Raw genomic sequence first — 19,109 nt, 5'->3', positions numbered from 1 at the left:
CAAAAATACTACCTTTTAACAAAGAATACAATTTTAAGGGAGTATTAAAACAAACTGACTTCAGGGATTGATATTCACTGTTTGTCTTTTTAAAACATAAATGAATAGGAAAATGTAAGATATCTGAATATAAATTTTTTTATACTTTAACAGGCATTTAGTGAACAAATCAGCTTAGAAACACAATGAATGATAAAATGTGAAAGAAAAAAAGGTTTAATGAAATCTACAGTGAATACTTTCATATAATGGTGGTTTGTTGATAAGTTATATAATTGAAAAGTAATTCCTCATCAGTATGAACCTACCTTCTGTTAACAGAAATGGAACCTATTAAATGCTGGCAATAAGTGGCTTTTGAAGAACCAATATTAAAAGAAAATAAAAACCAAAATCTCCATCTAACATGTAACTGTCTTTAAGGAAACACATTAGCTTTTAAGGCCCCAAATATCAAATATTTTACTTACAATCTGTTTCTGGTAGAACGTGTTATCTAAGACCATGAAAAGGATTCACATGAAGAGCAAGCACAAACTATCAGAACTCAATGGCTTGGCAAAATGAAGTTACATTGCTACTGATCACTTCCCAAAATGTGCCCTTAGGTAAGTCTCCTGATAAACGGAAATCATGAATGTTGTAGGGAAGAGGAAAATGCACATAGATAAAAGTATTTTAAAATAATAATTTTTCCTTTTTATAAGAAATCTGTTCTGAAGAATCTGAAATTTGAGTAAATTGATAAGTTTGGTATATGTTTTAAAGTTTAACTTATAACAACTGAAAAAGCTAAAAGAAAGCCACAGAATGAAGTCAACAGCAATAATAAAACTAATACACCATTAGAAGGCTTGAATCATATTCATGTTTACCCCCACCACATGATAAAGAAAAACAACCCAAAGAAATTTGCGTAATAACTTCTTTAGAGCACTTTATTTGATTCAATACGCACTAAAAAATATTTACCTCTTAGACAATTATGTCAAATAAGTTTTTCTGAGTAGTCTACTGTCTGAACTGTTTAAGCTGAATTTTTAAAAAGGCAAATGATTTGCCACAAATCTGCTGACATCTGAAAAATATCTAATGGCAAGTCTTCTATTTTGGTCACTTTACATTCTAATATGTCCATACAAAAGTAGGACTAAAATTTTTAACTCAACAAAAGAGAAGCCTGTACACAGTCTAGAACATACATCTTGGATCTGAGCATCACAAATGAAGAGAAGAAAAATGAACAGAGCCAAGGTGATTTTATCTGCCTCGGGTGCTAAAATCAGGGTAGTGAAGGTGGGTCTACTCCAGTAACCATTCAAGTGGGGATTTGATCGGCTCATCTTCAGGATATACTTACAGGTCTGTTCTAAGTCCTTAAAGCCCCTAGTCCATGCAAATGTCCCACTTGGTGGACGGATGAGTAATCTAACCCCACCGGGTTTATTTCAATATTTCGATATTTTAATAATAAGCTGCTTCTGAAGATTTTCTGAGAAGTCTGTTCTCTATTAAAATAAGATAGAACCTCAAAATATGAATGTGAACATTAGAAATAGACAGCATATATTACAAATCCATTCTTGATAGGAACATTAGTAAGAATACATATTAGCTTAAAAAACAGGCTCAGCAAATGTTGCTGATCTGCCAGAAGTTTTAGTTCACTATTTACAAATAAGACAAAGTGAAATACAGAAAATTTTACACATTTGGTAGTTGACAGATAACTGTTTGCCAATAGTGGTCTATCAGAAAACCGATATGAAGGAAGACGGGGTAAGAGCCAGCTGTCACCTCAATCAAATTTTAAATGTACAGAAAACTAGATTAATTTTCAAACAACCATTCTACCTTTCATGGGAATAAATGTGTGATCAGATGATTTGATTGGGAAGTGCAATTCTGTGGAAGTGTTTTCTGTAAATGACTATTATAAATGATCTGCTACTGAAAAGTTACCATATTTATTTCAGTAGAACACTAGAATTGATTAAATGATGATCAATGGGCATGTTTCCCAAATTCTTTAAGTATGAACAGAAAATAAAACTACTGTTGAATTCTTTAAACCAATATAAAAACTAAGGCCCAACAGCATCAAAACAAGAGAAAATATAATGGCATGATCCAATGCACATCTGCACTAATATCAAAGTGGAATCTGAGAACTTTGATTTTTGACTAGAAAATAACCCAGTATTGTATATGTGTGAAGGGAGAGACATGAAAGTTGTTTTAGTAAATGTGCACTCTAGTCCAAAGAGACAATTTAACCAGTGACATGACCCTTAAGTACTTGAACACTCTGTATTTGCACCAATCAATACCAAATGATCAACATCAGCCCATTCTAGCAATCAGAACCATTCTCTGAGTAACAGAAATCTTCAAATCATTTCACTTTCACTTTTGTTTTTACTTTTAAAGTTGCAAATAGAGTCCTTTCCCCCTTTCTTGACCAGAATGTGTTTTCTGTCCATTATTTCAATCTAATACTGTGTAAAAGCTATCAGCTTCTTCAAGAAGGAGCCCACTGTAGGCAGGATATTCCAGCAACACTTAAATAGAAGTTTTTCTTTCTTTTTTGAACAACTGGTTTATGTTCATGTCATTTTACTTTATATGTACTGGTCTCTCATCTGACTTTAGGCGTTTTCTGCGGGGCTGAATAAAGTCTTCATCAGAGTCCTCAGTTACCTCACCATCATCCTCTTCCTGCTCAAACTCTGGCAAAGGTGCGAAGGTCCTGTCTGAGTAGATCTCTGTGAGTTTATCTTCAAAGTACAATGCAACTGCTTTCCCTGCCTGAGCTACTTCTGAATCAGCCTGCAAGCAAAAGATAGGAATATTCACCTATTGGTAATGCATATTCCTTCACCAAGTTTGCATGGTCTGAAAAGCTTACCTTCAAATTAATCTCTTGTGTTTCTGCATAAACTTGAACAACTTTCATCATCTAAAAAGGATACCAGAGTCAAAAAAAAAAAAGGGAAATTATAATCCTTTCTAAAGTTATAAGACTGCATAGGATTGGCGACGAAAGTCAGCCATATTAGGGGGAACAAACTGCTATAACCAGATCAAGTTCTTCCTAAAATTATACAGAACATGGACCCACTTTCTTTACAAAGCTATTACTAAAGCTACTGTGAAATTTTCTCAAAATTCTGAATTAGTGAGGTCAACCTGAATAGGAGTTGCAAAAAATTATTTGAAACAAATAATATAAGAAATGTTTTGCTTTGTTTTTTAAACCGACAAGCTTTCCACAATCAATCAGAATTCCATCTGTGTGGTAAATTGTTAATCATAAATTGTTAAACAATCATTAAAATAGGTCTTCTCCCTGGCAAACGTTATTAGCTATGGTTCATGAAAGCATACTTATTTGAAAATAACTGAATTAGAAAATAAGACAAGAAATTTGGGACTGTATTAATTTAACTTCAGGAGAATGAGGTTTTACTACATTCTCTGTGACACACTGCTATAAAGGCAACTAGACTTATCACTAATATTTTTAATATGAAATTAAAAAGCCACCTAGATGCTCCCAGAGGCAACTCTGAGTACATTTCACATGATTCAATGTGAATTTTTTAGTAATATTCATACGGCACTCGAATTTTATCAGAAATAAAGAAACTTTTAGTAATCTAAAGATTTTGTGGATTCTCATCCATTTTCTTCTCTTATGATAATTAAAATATTCCTTAACAAAAAGAAATTTGACCTTCCCAAAGATAACAAAAACATCCTTGAAGGTGATATAGATCACATTTCTACTAAAGGTATGGATAGCTCATCTTTATTCTCAAAAAAATACATAACCAAAGTTAATGAAAGTCATAGCCAAGATGTTGAGAAAACTCAACATTATATACTCTGGATTACTAGTCAAGATGAGCCACTTGAGTTTATAATTTTAAGGTTCTATATTTACATGGTCAAGAATGAAATCAAAGACACTGGTACAAATCCCTTTCCTAAATGTATCCAAAATGTAGGCTTGAAGGTAATCATTTCCTACAAAATGTACTTAACTACAGACTATTTTCTATACTTATCTCAACCCTCAACATATTCAGGAAGGGATATCCAATAAATATCCAATAATACTCTTAATTTATTACATTATATTTAAGTATATATTTCAAATTATATACAGTAAACTTTATCCTTTGGAACTGTGGATGCAATCCAATTTTACTTTTGACAGACCTGGAGCAGAATAATTTGTTCAAATCAACTTAGAAAAAATCTCTTGGCAGGGAAAACAAAATCCAGGAACAAAATAAGCAAACAAACAAAAACTAATAATCCAAGACTCTATAGTTTGGAAGCTAACATACTTCATTAAACCTTTCACAGTTCTTGAAGATCAAACGAACATCAGCCACAAAATCATCTGGGATTTGGTAGTGTTGGGAATGTTTTTTCTGAAGCTTCTTTTTCACGGTGGATAAATCCATTGGTTTCTTTATAATTTTATAGTAGTTTGGTATCTAAAGAAACAAATAAGGATAGATAAGGATTCTCCAAAAATGCCAAAGTATTTAATTTGAAAATGCGAAGTATATTAATTTTAGAGAAAAATATGTTGATTAAGCCAGCTGCGTGCAAATTTTGAGTATAGTGAATTGTACTTGAAATCTTCTGCCACAATCACACAAAAATCAAATCACATTCAGAATATGTGGTAGTCTCCTTGGTCCTCCATGAAGGACCAAAAGTTCCATGTTTAATAAGGTAATTAGGGGGGAAAAAAATCAATCAGCAAGGATACCCAACCACTAGTGTTAGGGACACACCTTGCCCATCAGAACTGTATGACTTTAAAAGGAAAGAAGATTACAAAATGTATTGCTATTAATAGAATATAGTATCCTTTATAAAGGATAAAACCTTATATCACAGAACTCTGAACATAGCAATAGAGGTGAAAGAGACTGTAATGACACAAGAAAATATTTTATTAACCATTTAGTTGCCATGTCTTTCTCTAGGGGACCTTCCCAGCCCAAGAATTTAACCTGGGTCTCCTGAATTGCAGGCAGATTCTTTACCATCTTCAGCCACCAAGCAAGCCCCTATTATCCACTTAGTGGTCATGCTTGGGAGTTCTGGCCCCAACTCCTGGCCAGAAATTTGTATCTTTGAAAAAATAACTGAACACAGAGAGACAATTTTAAAAAGTTCATTAAAAGAAAATGTTGGAAAGAAAATTTCTACCATAAAGTCCCTGAACTTGAAGACCAGACAGACTTCCTGGTGTCAGATGACTACTATCTGAACAAAATGTCTTCCTTGTATCTAGAACCTTTTATACTTTCCATTTCTAAGCCTCCCTAAGTAAATAAATTACTATTCAATACCCTATATAACAGGTCTGGTATTCAATAATATCTTAATTCAACAATCAACAGCAAGCAAATACAATATGTGTAGCATATTCTTATCACATTTTTAAGGTATCCCTGGTATTCCTTTTGCTACAGGATTTTAGAGCCTAAATTTATTCCTTACAAAAACCTGCTTTAAGAAAAACAAAGCGCAACGGTTTACAAATTCTCCCCACATTCTCCCCACAGTCTTCTCTTAATCTTGACTGTTGATAAAAGAGGGCTTATGAAGGCAAAACCAGTGTAAACGGTTCAACTTTACACTTTTATTCAAATTAATACTTGCATAGAGATTTTTCTCCCCAAGGTACAAATCCTAGAATCAATCGTACAACTAGAATTTTAGAAATAATTTCGTTCAAAATTCCCCCTCTACAGTTAAAGCTAGAGGCAGAAAATTATGTAAATCTCCCCAGTTATAAGGCTGGTTAATGGCAGAATTAGAAGTCAAGTGTTCTGATTCCAAGTTCAAGACTCTTTTAATTATGCATGTAGCTATAACCCTTATGTCCATTTAAAAAATAAAAGATGTGGAAATTAAGTTTTGATCAGAGCCAGTCTTTAAAAACAAACTGCAATGTTAACAGTGAAACTCAAATCCATTTAGCCCTAATAACATCATAAGTACTTATTACTTAGAAATCTTATCAAATACTATACTAAAATTATTTTACACAGGTTATTGTATAGAATCCTGAAAATAACCCAATGAGGGAAGAAACCATTTTAGAAAAGAAAGTGGATGAAGAGATTATTCAGGCCTGAGTTTTAACATTAGCAGACTAAAGCCAGAGCCCATAGTACTTTCCTGGTGAATAAGTTTAGTATAATATTTAAGACTAAGGTAAACAACTCACCGAAGCAGGAACTGGCTCCTGGAATTCAATACTTAATTCATGGCAATAGAGGTAAAGCAGAAGACGTTCACATTTCTGGCCCAATAAAAGAAAAGAAAACTCATGAACTGTTTTCCCCCCTTAAAAGATATTCTTGAAAATGAGGACTTTATCAGTATAAAGTATTACTACAATAAACTGAAGATAAGCTCTCTACATATGAGCTATCCTCCTACATATAGCTATACTAGCTGTAAATACAAAACTACCTGTTTCCCACTCAGTTCTGAGACCGTGACTACCTGCTGCCCTACTGTATATAACTTATTTACCTACTATTACCTCTTAACCATTGCTACTCATTCTAATTTCCCAAGGCAGGCAAGACACATGCTATTCCCTTTCTTGAAAGGATTCCACTCAGGTTCAAAATGAAATAAAAACTGTCTTCTCAATCCAATTCAAGAATTTTGTTATACAATCAGAAATATTCTGTAACACTCTAAACACATACTTTCTCCTCAAAGATAGTGGAAGATGGATTTATGCATCAGATCAAAGTCAAACGTAATTGTAACAGAAGTCTGTGAAAGATATTCTGTCTTTGGAGATCAGAGTACAGAACAGATCAGCAGAAATCTGAGTGAAATAATGAGGATTTTGGATTTCATTCTTAATATGATGGGTGCTTAGGGATTTTAAGCATGGAAGCGATAGACCTGTTTACATATTTTAAAAAGAACACAACGTACTGCGTAGAAAATGGACTGTAAGGGGCAAGAGTAGAATCAGGAAGTCTGGTGAAGAGATCTTCTAATTTCTGGCCTGAGCAAGAAATGACTGGCGGTACTATTTGATGATGGAAATTACTGAGACAGGAAAGCAGTTTTTATGTCATTATTTTCTTGCCTTTGTTTTTTGAAGGATAGGAGAAGAAATCAAGATTAAGCTGGGAAATGTTAAGTGTGAGAAAGCAAAATTCAAGAGCCTAGAGCTAAGGGCTCTAAGGTCTAGAGACAAAGATTTCAGAAGTCATGAACGTATATACCATCAGATAATGTGATTAAAATATGAAAATTTACCAGGTTATATGTATGTTACACCGAAGGAAAAAAAATGTATAGACAGACAACTACAAAATACCTAATAACAAATCAACTTGACACTTACCCTTTGGTCCACGGGGCTTAAGCCCTGTGCAGTTTTCCCCTTCTTACTATGTTGCAAATTATCACAATCATATTCAACTTCTGGCTTTCCAATATCTCTGCAAAATGTACATATCCAGTCCCCACTAAAGAAGGAAACAGGCAATCAGTCTTTGGAATTATAACAAAACTCACTCCAGGAAAGCTAGTTCTCTAGAGCTAAGTCTTCAGTTTCTTTGGTTTTTTTTTTTTTTCAGTTTCTTTGTTTTCTTTCCTTTCCAGTTTTTGTGGAACTCAAGAGGTACTATTTTTGCCAAATCTCATAAAGTGAAGTTATGTGATTAAAAACGTCCCAAAATGTCTTCATTCTTCAACTGAATGAAAAGCCTTCTGGAAAGCAATATAAAACCACTACCTCCATTAAAGATGGGTCTCGTCATAACACAAAGCTGATGATCAGCACTTGCAGCATAAGACCAATTTTTCAAGACCACCACAGTGACTTCATACGCATGAAGCAGAAAGGAATACAGGATACACAGGTCCTCAGGTATCTTGTTTTGGCATGCAATGCCAAAAATAAAACAATTATTTTTTCATAGCTAGTCTTTTAAATCTGCTCAGTTAATAGTTTTGTTTACATCAGGATTTCTATCAAGCTATAAACTCCAATTTGATTCCTTCGTATGCATTTTCTCCTTTCCCTCCCTCATTATATATATATATATATATATATGTATTCTAAGGATTATACTAACACTGCATCACCTTTTCAATTCCTCCCAAAGCATCTGCCTTTGAAAGTTTTCAGTGGCAAAATTCTAACATTCCAGCAGATGTTACTATCCAAAGGAAACAAAATATGAAAAGCTTTAATTTCAAGACCAAAATGCCAAAGCCTTTCTTTTTTAAAAGAGGAAACAAAAAGAAGGCTCTTAATACAGCTACGGTAAGTGACTTTACCTTCTAAAATTTAGGTAAAATTACAATTCTTCAGAAAAATATTCTGGCATTGTTCCTATATACCCAGTACTTTTCTAATCTTAAAGGTTGAATTTTTCAAAAAGGGTAGCACTACTCAACTAAAATCATTGCTTCTTAGGAATCTGAGAGAAAATGTGAATCTTTATCTAGAGGCAAAAAGAAGCTGAGCTTTCCCAAGGACACTTAAAGATTTTTGAGGTTAGAGATGGAGAAGGAAGGCTCAAAGAATTAAGTATGATTCTATTATTTTATGGTCTCTGAAATCAACTGGAGATGAAATAGCATAAACATAAATATGTTAAATGGAAGGGGAGAAAAACAGCTCTTTTAATCCAAATTCTACTACTTGTAGATGAAGAAACTAATCCCTGAAAATCAGTGAAGTGTCCAAGTTAGTTAGTTCACTACAGAATTATGACGAGACTACAGGCATCATAACCAAGCCCAGCATATTTGTTCTACTGTATTAGCTGGTATCATCAGCTTGTACTGAGTGCTCATCAATTAATATTTTAATGCTTGAAACCAGATTTACCTGCCATGGGGTCATACAATCCGGGGACAGTGCTCATATGCTGCCCAAATCTTTATCTTTACCCCCATGTTATTCTCTTCTAAATAAGGAACTCAGTAATTTTCCACTCTATAATGACTAAAAGACATTCCAACTAGAGGATCAAGGAAAAAGTCTGAGAACTTTGCACATGGTGCCTCAGGCAGGCACTATTAATGAATTGCTTCCAATAGTGAAGATGAAGCTATTCTTAAAAAAACCTGACATTAAAGGTGTTTTCACAAAGTATTTTTTTCTTTAAAACGCCTTCCAAGAGCTTTCAAACCTTAAAAAAGTAAGTTTTTGTTAAGAGCCAACAGAGTTGCCTAAAACTGAATACTATTCATAATTATTACAGACCTTATCAAAATTGATGGCAAGAGATTAAGAAATTATCTTCAAGAGGAAATCAACTGAGTTTCTCAATGCTCTAGTCCACTGCTCCTCATAATTTAGAGGTTCATCTAACTTGCTTATATGAAGTATAAACTGAAGGTGAGTAAATGGTCTATTTTTTATCACTAATGTACAACTTAGATCTTGGACATTTCTTCATTCAGCTGTTAATTTCTCTAGAATGTAATGGAGTAATATGCTTCCCTGGTGGCTCAGGTGGTGAAGAATCCACCTGCAATACAGGAGACCTGGGTTCAATCTCTGGGTTGGGAAGATCCCCTAGAGAAGGGAATTGCTACCCACTCCAGTATTCTTGCCTGGAGAATTCCACTGACACAGGAGCCTGGCAGGCTACAGCCCATGGGGTGGCAGAGTCGGACACAACTAAGCAACTTTCACTTCACTTCACACAATGGAGTAATAGGCTCTTTGTTTTATATAAATACTAGGCATTGATTAAGGAGGCCATCTGTCCAGAATAACTTAATTTTTTTAGCTTATAAAAAACAACAACAAAAAAATCAGTTATTTCACTTGTACCTTGGAAAGCTAAGAAGTGTTGGAACATGACAAGTTAGATGAAAGACCTTTGGACATTTTTCACAGCACAAGAGATCCCCTCCATTTTGGCAGACAGCACACCAATCTTCATTTGGGTCATCATCTTTGCTGCTGCCATCTCCTCCAATCCGTGCTGACCTGTGCATGAGGCTTCGAACTGGGGACTTTCCATTAACAAGGCTGTTGAGCCCTGACTGTTTGCAGCTTTCATTCATATCTGCAGGTTCAGTTTTCACATGGTTTTCCAGGCTTGTTAATGCATCCAACTCACTCTCTAGATGCAGGTTGGTTGAAAGAGGTGGTGTCAAGCTACTCTCAGGACTGCTCAACTAAAACAAAGCAAGGACAAATTCTTGAAGAATCATTTAATCCTTATGGTATGCATTGTGTGTGCTACTGTGGGTGTGTTTACAACATGATATACTGACAAAACTTAAAATTATTTTGGAATTTATTGTAAAATTGCTTGAAATCGTATTAGTAACATAAAAACTGAAAATAACCCCAAAATTATTTTGGCATGTTAATGAATTATTTTAGGGAGCAGTCACTATACTATTGGTTCACTTGGTAATAAAGGAATTAAACTGTTAAGCATGTTGATTGGGAAGTAAGTATCAGGGTATTCTCCTATAGACAGCTGGCTATGATACACTAATTTTTCACTCAAGAATCTGTTGCGCAGATTTTTTTCCCCTTTCTATTGGCTTTATTTTCTTTAACCATTACTTTTAATTAAAGTATAATTACTTTTAATTAAAGTGCAGTTAATTTATAATGTTGTTGGTTTCAGGTATACAGCGAAACGATTCAGTTACATATGTGCTTTTTTTCCACAGTTTTTTTTTTAATGGGTTATTACAAGATACTGAATGCAGTTCACTGTGCTTCCTACATGATAGGTCCTTCCTTGTCACACAGCTTTCGAAAAGCATTTTGAAATATTCTTCTGCTCACTTATCATCCTACTAATATAGAAAGACTGTGACAATGTAAAATCTTTCACCACCTTTTTGTACTGTTTTTCAGGGGAACTTTCCAAACCAAATTCTGAATGAAGAGATAACAGTACTCTCTAAATCTACAGATATGAAATTTCTATGTGCCAACCATGTAGAAAATTAAGACATAAATTGTAGGTACCAAGAAAAGAACCAAAATCAAAATTTCTAAATGAAGAGAAACTGGGCCTGCCTTCATTCTATACTATAAATTTTATAAAATGTTCCATCTGAGGAATTGGTTAAAAATTGATTAAAAATTATTAATAATTCATAGGCCAAAGGCAATCTTCTCATTAAAAAACTCTTTGAGCATTAAACTTCTTTCATGTCAGCAGTCTTAATCCTGAATTCACTGGTGTAGGAAAATGGACAAGGATTTTTGTGGCTTGAGACTCAATGTGACTAATGAAATGATTAATAAATTTAGAAAAAGCTAGAACCCAATTTAGAATCACGGCAAAATTACATGACAAATTACAAACCAAAAGATAGCTTGAAAGGAATCCTAATACAAGCCTTTTCTGATCAATTACATTTGACACTTAGATGGAAAAATATCAGTTATAAAAAGAGATATTTGGCTTATACCAGGCACAAAAATTTAGAAATGAATACAGGTCCACAGGATCACTATCCAGACTCATATAGGCAGAGATGAAAGGATCAGTGAAGGGACCTCCTGGCATCACCGAACGGTTGGTTCCCCTGCAACCTTACCATGCAGGCACTCCGTCTGCCATCCTCAGTCTTTTCCTGTTTCACAGCTCCTGAAAAGCTACATATTTCATCCTCAGTGCCAGGTTCTTGCTTGACCTTCACTTGATCAGACTTAAAACTAAGACTGTTCTTCTCAGCAGTTCTTCCTGATGACCCACAGCTAACAAAAACAACAAATAAAGGTCACATATGTTTGACTGCATCGTGTACATTTACATGAAACAATTATATGCAAAGTTCATTAAGTTATATGAAATGTTCATTAAAGTAAAAGCAATTTGTTAAGCTCACAGCAGATAAGGATACTTCATAATATGGTTAAGAGGAGTGTATGATAAACTCATACCATCAAATCTTAAAAAACATTTATCAATCTTTCAGGAGACCCTAAACACATTTCATCGTCTGAGGAACCTACACTACATCATTTAGGGGATCTAGTAAATGATCATTTCCCTAGGCTACTAGTATAGTGACTGCTTCTCTAAATATAATAGAAGTTTAAATTGTTCTCTATCTCCAAACATCTAAAGGAAACATCAATAACAGTGGTCCATGAAGTGCCCTCCAAAGGAATCACTATTTCAGCTTTTGAGTCCTAATGTGAATTAATGTGAAGAGCAGACTTCACTGGAAAAGACCCTGATGCTGGGAAAGACTGAAGGCAAAAGAAGAAGAGGACAGAAGAGGATGAGACAGTTAGATAGCATCACCAACTCAATGGATATGAATTTGAGCAAATTCCAGGAGATAGTGGAGAACAGAGGAGCCTAGCATGCTACAGTCCATGGGGCTGCAAAGAGTCAAACACGACTTAGTGACTGAACAACAACCAAAGGCTAAGAGGGACAGATGCGTGACTAATCGGCTCTATCTAGATCATAGAGCAAACCACCAGCAAGAGAAGTGAATTAACTTTAAGACTGTATCACTGCCAAAAATGAAAACCCTTTTCACTCAATTTGTACTTTTCTACTAAAAGTACTGATTATTTAAAGTGTAATTTAAAAACAAGTAAATAATATAGAATCAGTCTTCAAAATGCATATACATATAAATAAAAAACATTCAATGTATCTTAAATAAAATCCTTACTTTGCACTAAATTATTCAAATCAAAAACAGAAAAATCAGTCAATATTTATTAAGTTTACCTTCAGCACAATACATTCTCTCTCTTCCCACACTATAATATCTTAGCTCTCTGTCCACCAAAAAAGTAAAAGAAACCATGAACAATTCAGTAGCAGTGAATTCAGTAGCCCCGAGTACCCACAAGGTTGTCTCAAAGCACCATTTGTTTCCCCACTAATATGACCAGGATTCCTTATGCAGTTCTTGCCTCAGGCCTGAGACCAGCTATTTGACTAAGATGAACGTGTGATATCATTTCACAACAGGAAGCAAGAATGTTTAAATGACTACTGGGGTTATAGCAAAATAACTAAGAAAAAGTTCTGATAAGCCAAATATGGAACAATTTAATTATCAATAGAAATAACATCTATAATACTAAAATATATAAAATATGTTTAAATATATGAGCTCTTCAAGTTAATATTCACTGGTCACTGCTGGAGGGTGCTGGGAATCAACTCATTACTATTAAAATAGGTAAATAAAGACAATCAATTTATTTTGCCTTTCCAATAATCAAATAGTTGGCAGAAAATTTTTCTTTACAGAAGTATTCAAAGAAGGTATAATACAGTAATTAAAATATCATTTTCAAGCCAGAAAAAAAAAAAGCTGAGGCACTGACAATCAATGGTTGCTGTCACAAAAAAAATCTATGTTTTGTGACCCTGACAGTACACATTACCACAGTGAAGTAGTAGCCCCATCCCTTTCCCTCAAATCAAACCTGAATCTAATCAAACCTCCTGACCTAAACAGCAATACAGAGAAAAAATCAAAAGGTAGTTTTTACATGAAAAGATGGGGAAATGAGGAAAACTCTTTAAGAAAAACAATACATTTCTCTTCAACAAATACAATGAGTTTGACCTCAATGTACATGTTGATGGCAATATATAGGACCTATCTGAATCTGATTAAACAAAAATCATTTTTAAAAAAAGTATTTATGAGAAAAATTAGGAAATATGAACATTAACTAGAGCTCTATTGATTAGAGTTAGCTACCAAATTTTTTTAGGTGTGTAATGGTTCAATGGTTATGAAACTTTTAAATCCTTACCTTTTAAGTAATAAATATAGAAACAGTTCCAAATAAAATGACAAAATGTCTGAAATTTATTTAAAATAAATTTAGACTGGGGAATGGGTGGAAGTATAGAATAAATAAAGACTGGCCATAACCTGATCATTGTTGACGATGGCTGAAAAGTATATGGGAGTTCATTATAATAGTCTATTTTTCAAAATACATATTTGATTTTTCTTAATAAAAATAAAAAAGCTATTAATGTAATACTCACCTGCCTCGACTACCAGTACTAGAAGTACTAGGGGGTCTCACAGGTGTGTGAGAATTGGATAAACCTGAAAATTAATAAGTCAAAATGAATATCTATGCAGGTAAGAAAATTCAGAATTCTATCTACCCACTACAGAATTCAAGTATTATTATAAAGCAATTCAGCAATTCTTGGAAATCAGACCTAGTCAGTCTGTAAGTCAAGGATTTCATGTATAATCACTGGCAACTGTCAATCAGATTCTCTTAGCTGAGCCCAGAAAGCATTCTCAGAATCCTCTCAGAGCAACACTATTCAATCAATGGAAACTACTATATCAAGAGAAAGCTATTTGCGATCCCACCCAAAGTCATTTGATAAATATCCTACCTATATTAATTATTCTTTAAAAGTCCTGGCATACATTCATTAAACCTTAAAAATAGTATTAATCAAAAAATGTATTAAATGTGGATTTTTCATGAGATGCATCATTAAGTCTAAACTGTTCTAACTCTAGAAATAATGAGGGGGTATGTTTCAGGAAGAAACATGAAAAATATATTCCATAACCACTTCCACAGTGTCCATCTATTTCGAGCTGCTTTAATCATTCGTTCATGTGATAGGGTTAATAAAACTGGGTATCTCATGGACTTGATTGGCCACATTTTAACTGCAAACTGAAAATTCACTTGCCCTTTCTCATTTCTTGCTTTTTGAACAAATTTTCAATTTTTTCATTATTTAACAAAGTGTTTTAAACTTGAGTTGAAACATTCTTCAATTGACAACCTGTACTGTAAAATGGAAGGCATGGATAGTAAATACATCTACAAATCCAGCAAAAAACATAAATATAGCTGGAGGTTGAGGGAGGGGAACATCAGATTTCTCAAGAGCATACACCACAGATACATATTATTTCAATTCACTGAAGACTGCCAACAACATTTGAAGAAAAATAATTAAAGCAATCAGGGAAAAAAATATTATTATAATGGTTAAGTTTATGTCTCAACTTGACCAGAATATGGTACCCAGTTCTTTGTGGAAAGGTATTTATTAGGTTGGTGCAAACGTAATTTTGGTTTTTGCGTTGTTGAGATTTGCCATTTGATACTGGAATACATTCTAAATAAATGTGGTTATGTTATACATCATTTTAATGCACATTTCTCACTTTTTTTGCTAATGACTTATTACTTGCCGTTTATTTTATATTTATTTTAGATTAGGGAGATGATGTTAGACAAAAACCAAATTTATCTCATCTTTGAGAGATTTTCTTATTCAAGTTCAAAACGGATTGTAAAGCAGCAGAGACAACTCGCAACATCAGCGACGCATTTGGCCCAGGAACTGCTAACACACAGTGCAGTGGTGGTTCAAGAAGTTTTGCAAAGGAGACAAGAACCTTGAACATGAGGAGTATAGTGGCCGGCCACTGGAAGTTGACAACGACCAGTTGAGAGTCGTCATTGAAGCTGATCCTGTTCCAACTCACAAGAAGTTGCCAAAGAACTCAACATCGACCATTCTACAGTCATTCGGCATTTGAAGGAAGTTGGAAAGGTGAATAAGCTTGATAAGTAGGTGCTTCATGAGCTGACCAGAAATCAAAAAAATTGTCATTTTGAAGTGTTGTTTCCTCTTATTCTATGCAACACCACCAATCATTTCTCTATCAGATTGTGATGTTGATGAAAAGTGGATTTTATACAACAGCTGGTGATGACCAGCGCAGTGACTGGACCGAGAAGCTCCAAAGCACTTCCCAAAGCCAAACTTGAACCAAAAAAAAGGTTATGGTCTCTGTTTGGTGGTCTGCTGCCTGTCTGATCCACTACAGTTTTCTGAATCCTGGCAAAACCATTACATCTGAGAAGTATACTCACCAAATCGATGAGCTGCACCAAAAACTGCAATACCTCAGCCAGCATCGGTCAACAAAAAGGGCCCAATTCTTCTCCACAAACCTGACCGCATGTCAGACAACCACTGCTTCAAAAGTTGGAACAAATTGGGCTACGAAGTTTTGCTTTATCCACCATATTTAAGTGACTTTTCACCAACCGACTACCACTTCTTCAGGCATCTCAACAACTTTTTGCAGGTAAAATGCTTCCACAACCAGTAGGATGCAGAAAATGCTTTCCAAGAGTTCATTGAATCCTGAAGCACGATTTTTATGCTACAGGAATAAACAAACTTATTTCTTATTGGCAAAAATGTGCTGATTGTAATGGTTCCTATTTTGATTAATAAAGATGCGTTTGAGCCTAGCTATAATGATTTAAAGTCAAGGTCCAAAACCGCAATTACTTTTGCATCAACATGATAGATGTTACTGACATTTAAATCAGTAGATATTGAGTAAAACATAATGAAGGTGGGTCTCTAATCAGTTGAAGACTTTAAAAGATTGAGTTCCCTAGAGAAAGAAGGAATTTTGCCTCAACTCAAGACTGGCATCAACTCTTCCCTGGGTGTCTACTCTCCTGACATGCCCAGCAGATGTCAGATGTGCCAGCCCTAACAATCACATAAGGATCTGTCTCCTCTCTCCCCACACACACATACCCCTCTACTACTGGTCCTGTTTCTCTGGAGAACCCTAATACGTACACTGAGAGATACTTTTTTAAGGTGTTACAGAAATGAGGTGGTACCTCAACTGACTTTACCTGATGATCCTGGAGATAGGGCAGAGGGTCCTGGGGAGGGATTCATGGTGCTTGTGGGCTGTGGGGGTAGGTGACTGCCTGAGATGTATCTACTTAGTAGATTATCTAAACTACTTGAACCAGCATCTTCCAACTAAAGAAAAAGAACAAAAAGATAAATTTGCTTTGATTAAAGCAGATAACTTATTTCATTAATATAATCATTTATACTCAGTTTACTAAAACAGATTATCCTATATCAAACTCAGCTTAACTGTTGCTTCCTTATCCTCCTGAAGACCCACACAGTATAGTTTATGCAAATATAGCTATAATTACAACGATTCAATAAATACCTGGCAGCTCCAGACAAAGCCCAATAACCCACTAAATCCCTTGTGTTTTACTATGAAAATAGCTCTGAAACACCCTTACACTTTTGCCTTTTCTCAAGGCTGATGTAGGATCCTGTTTTCAGCATCTTTGTCCCTAACATCCTCCTAACTTTATTTCAACATCCATAGTCGTGCCAAAATCATTCATATCTATCAACATGATATGATTGATATCAATCAATATCTAACTAATTAGATACCTGATCATGTCCGTATCTAATTTAAAAGTTCTGAAAAGTCTATTACTCAACAGAAAGCCTTTAGCTTGAGGTATAAGGTCCCTTATTACACACAAAAAAGGAGGCACTCAACAGAAAAACTAAGACCTTTTAGCACACTGGATGCAGTAAGTTAAAAGCCAGAGGACCTGGCACTGTGACTTTAGGCTAGTTCCCAATGTGAACATCAGTTCCCTATCTTTAAATGTCCCACTCACAAGGAAGAACTGTGATGATGAAATGGAAAAATATTTATGTAGAAAAATAAGTAGTAGCAAAAAATATATAATTATGAAAATTACCTTAAGAAAAATTTTACACTATTCCATATCAGAACTGCTCAAATTATTAATTAAATAATTGCTCATCTTCTTGATCTTCTTGCTTACTTACTGATTTACTTTTACCCATACCTGCCTCTTTTAATCTTCTCTCTTACTAGAGGCAAGATCACTTTTTAGGCAAATCTACTTCTCATTCAAAACAGGAAACTGGGGCCTGGTGGTTAAGAATTCACCTTGCAATGTAAGGAACGACAGTTCAAACCCTGGTCCAGGAAGATCCCACATGCTGTGGAGTAGCTAAGACCATGTGCCCCAACTACTGAGCCAGGGCTCTAGAGCTCCTACGCTGCGACTACTGAGCCCACGCACTACAGTGACTGAAGCCTGTGCTCCGCAACAGGAGAAGCCACTGCAACAGAGGCCCATGCGCGCCACAGAGAGTAGTTCCCTCTCACCACAACTGGAGAAAGCCCACGTGCAGCAACGAGGACCCACCACAGCCAAAACATAAGTCTTTAAAAAAAAATCCTGAAAACTGAAGACATATTGGCACATTTACTTCTCACTCTCCTTTTCCCCTCAAAATCACACTGATTTTCAAGGCTATAAAACAGGAAAGAGTGACATCAAATCTTGAAGAAAAACTACAAATATAAACCAAGGTAGAACTGGACTGACATAACAATGATCAGAACAAAGCAGCCCACAACATACTACAGTCAAGAAAGGACTCTCCTAAAGTAAATAGCTTTCATCATAAAAACAAGCTGAACCTATCAACAAAGTGGAGGGAAGGTACCTCAAGACAATAAGGGTCATTTATGATAAGCCCACTGCTAACATCATACCTAACAGTGAAAAGCTGAAGTGAAAGCCTCTCCTGTGAGATAAGGAAAGACAAGCATGCCCACTCACTACCACTATTCAACATGGTATTAGAAGCCTAGCCAGAGCAACTAGCTAAGAAAAAGAAGAAGTAAAACTGTCACTATTTGCAGAGGACATGGCATTATATATAGAAAACCCTAAAGACTTCACCCAAAACCTGTAAGAATAAATGAATTCAGTAAAGTTGCAAGATACAAAAATCAATATATGAAAATCTGTTGCATTTCTGTACACTAGTAGTGATCTATCAGAAAAAGAATTTAAGAAAACAATCCCAGGGGAGTTCCTTGGATTGCCTAGTGGTTAGGATGCCAGGCTTTCACTATCAGGCCCAAGATCAATTTCTTGTCAGGGAAAGGAGAACCTGCAAGCCGGGTGGCATGGCCAAATAAATAGAGTCTGTGCTCCGCAAAAAGAGAAGCCACCTTAACAAGAAGCCCATTCACTGCAACAAAGAGTAGCCCCCCACCCACTGCAACTAAAAACTCAGCACAATCAAAAATTTAAAAAATGAATACATATAATTTTTAAGAGTACTTAAAAAATAAAATCACATGAAAAAGAATAAACCACCTAGGGATAAATTTAACCAGGAGGTCAAAGATACATACACTGAAAACTGTACAACATTGAT

The 19,109-nt window shown here is 35.0% G+C and overlaps 1 protein-coding gene across 2 annotated transcripts in view; it reads right to left on the bottom strand.

The window, feature by feature from the left end:
• Positions 1 to 920: 920 nt before the first annotated feature.
• Positions 921 to 19,109, bottom strand: part of TRIM33 (tripartite motif containing 33) — a 137,577-nt gene continuing 119,388 nt past the window's right edge. Inside the window, exons 12-20 of one of the 2 annotated variants that reach the window (XM_061121089.1) lie at positions 16,712 to 16,844; positions 14,046 to 14,109; positions 11,605 to 11,764; positions 9,863 to 10,212; positions 7,412 to 7,535; positions 6,263 to 6,337; positions 4,356 to 4,508; positions 2,909 to 2,959; positions 921 to 2,829 (exon numbers count right to left, since the gene is read on the bottom strand). In XM_061121089.1, the coding sequence (XP_060977072.1) occupies positions 2,617 to 2,829; positions 2,909 to 2,959; positions 4,356 to 4,508; positions 6,263 to 6,337; positions 7,412 to 7,535; positions 9,863 to 10,212; positions 11,605 to 11,764; positions 14,046 to 14,109; positions 16,712 to 16,844 (1,323 nt within the window). In that variant the 3' untranslated portion in view covers positions 921 to 2,616. The remainder of the gene's footprint in view (positions 2,830 to 2,908; positions 2,960 to 4,355; positions 4,509 to 6,262; positions 6,338 to 7,411; positions 7,536 to 9,862; positions 10,213 to 11,604; positions 11,765 to 14,045; positions 14,110 to 16,711; positions 16,845 to 19,109) is intronic. The other variant, XM_061121090.1, reaches the window with a different exon arrangement.

The sequence above is a fragment of the Dama dama genome, chromosome 20, assembly GCF_033118175.1.
Source record: "Dama dama isolate Ldn47 chromosome 20, ASM3311817v1, whole genome shotgun sequence".
Classification (NCBI taxonomy): domain Eukaryota; kingdom Metazoa; phylum Chordata; class Mammalia; order Artiodactyla; family Cervidae; genus Dama; species Dama dama.
The sequence above is the reverse complement of the archived record's forward strand: the minus strand, read 5'-3'. Positions and strand labels throughout refer to the sequence as shown.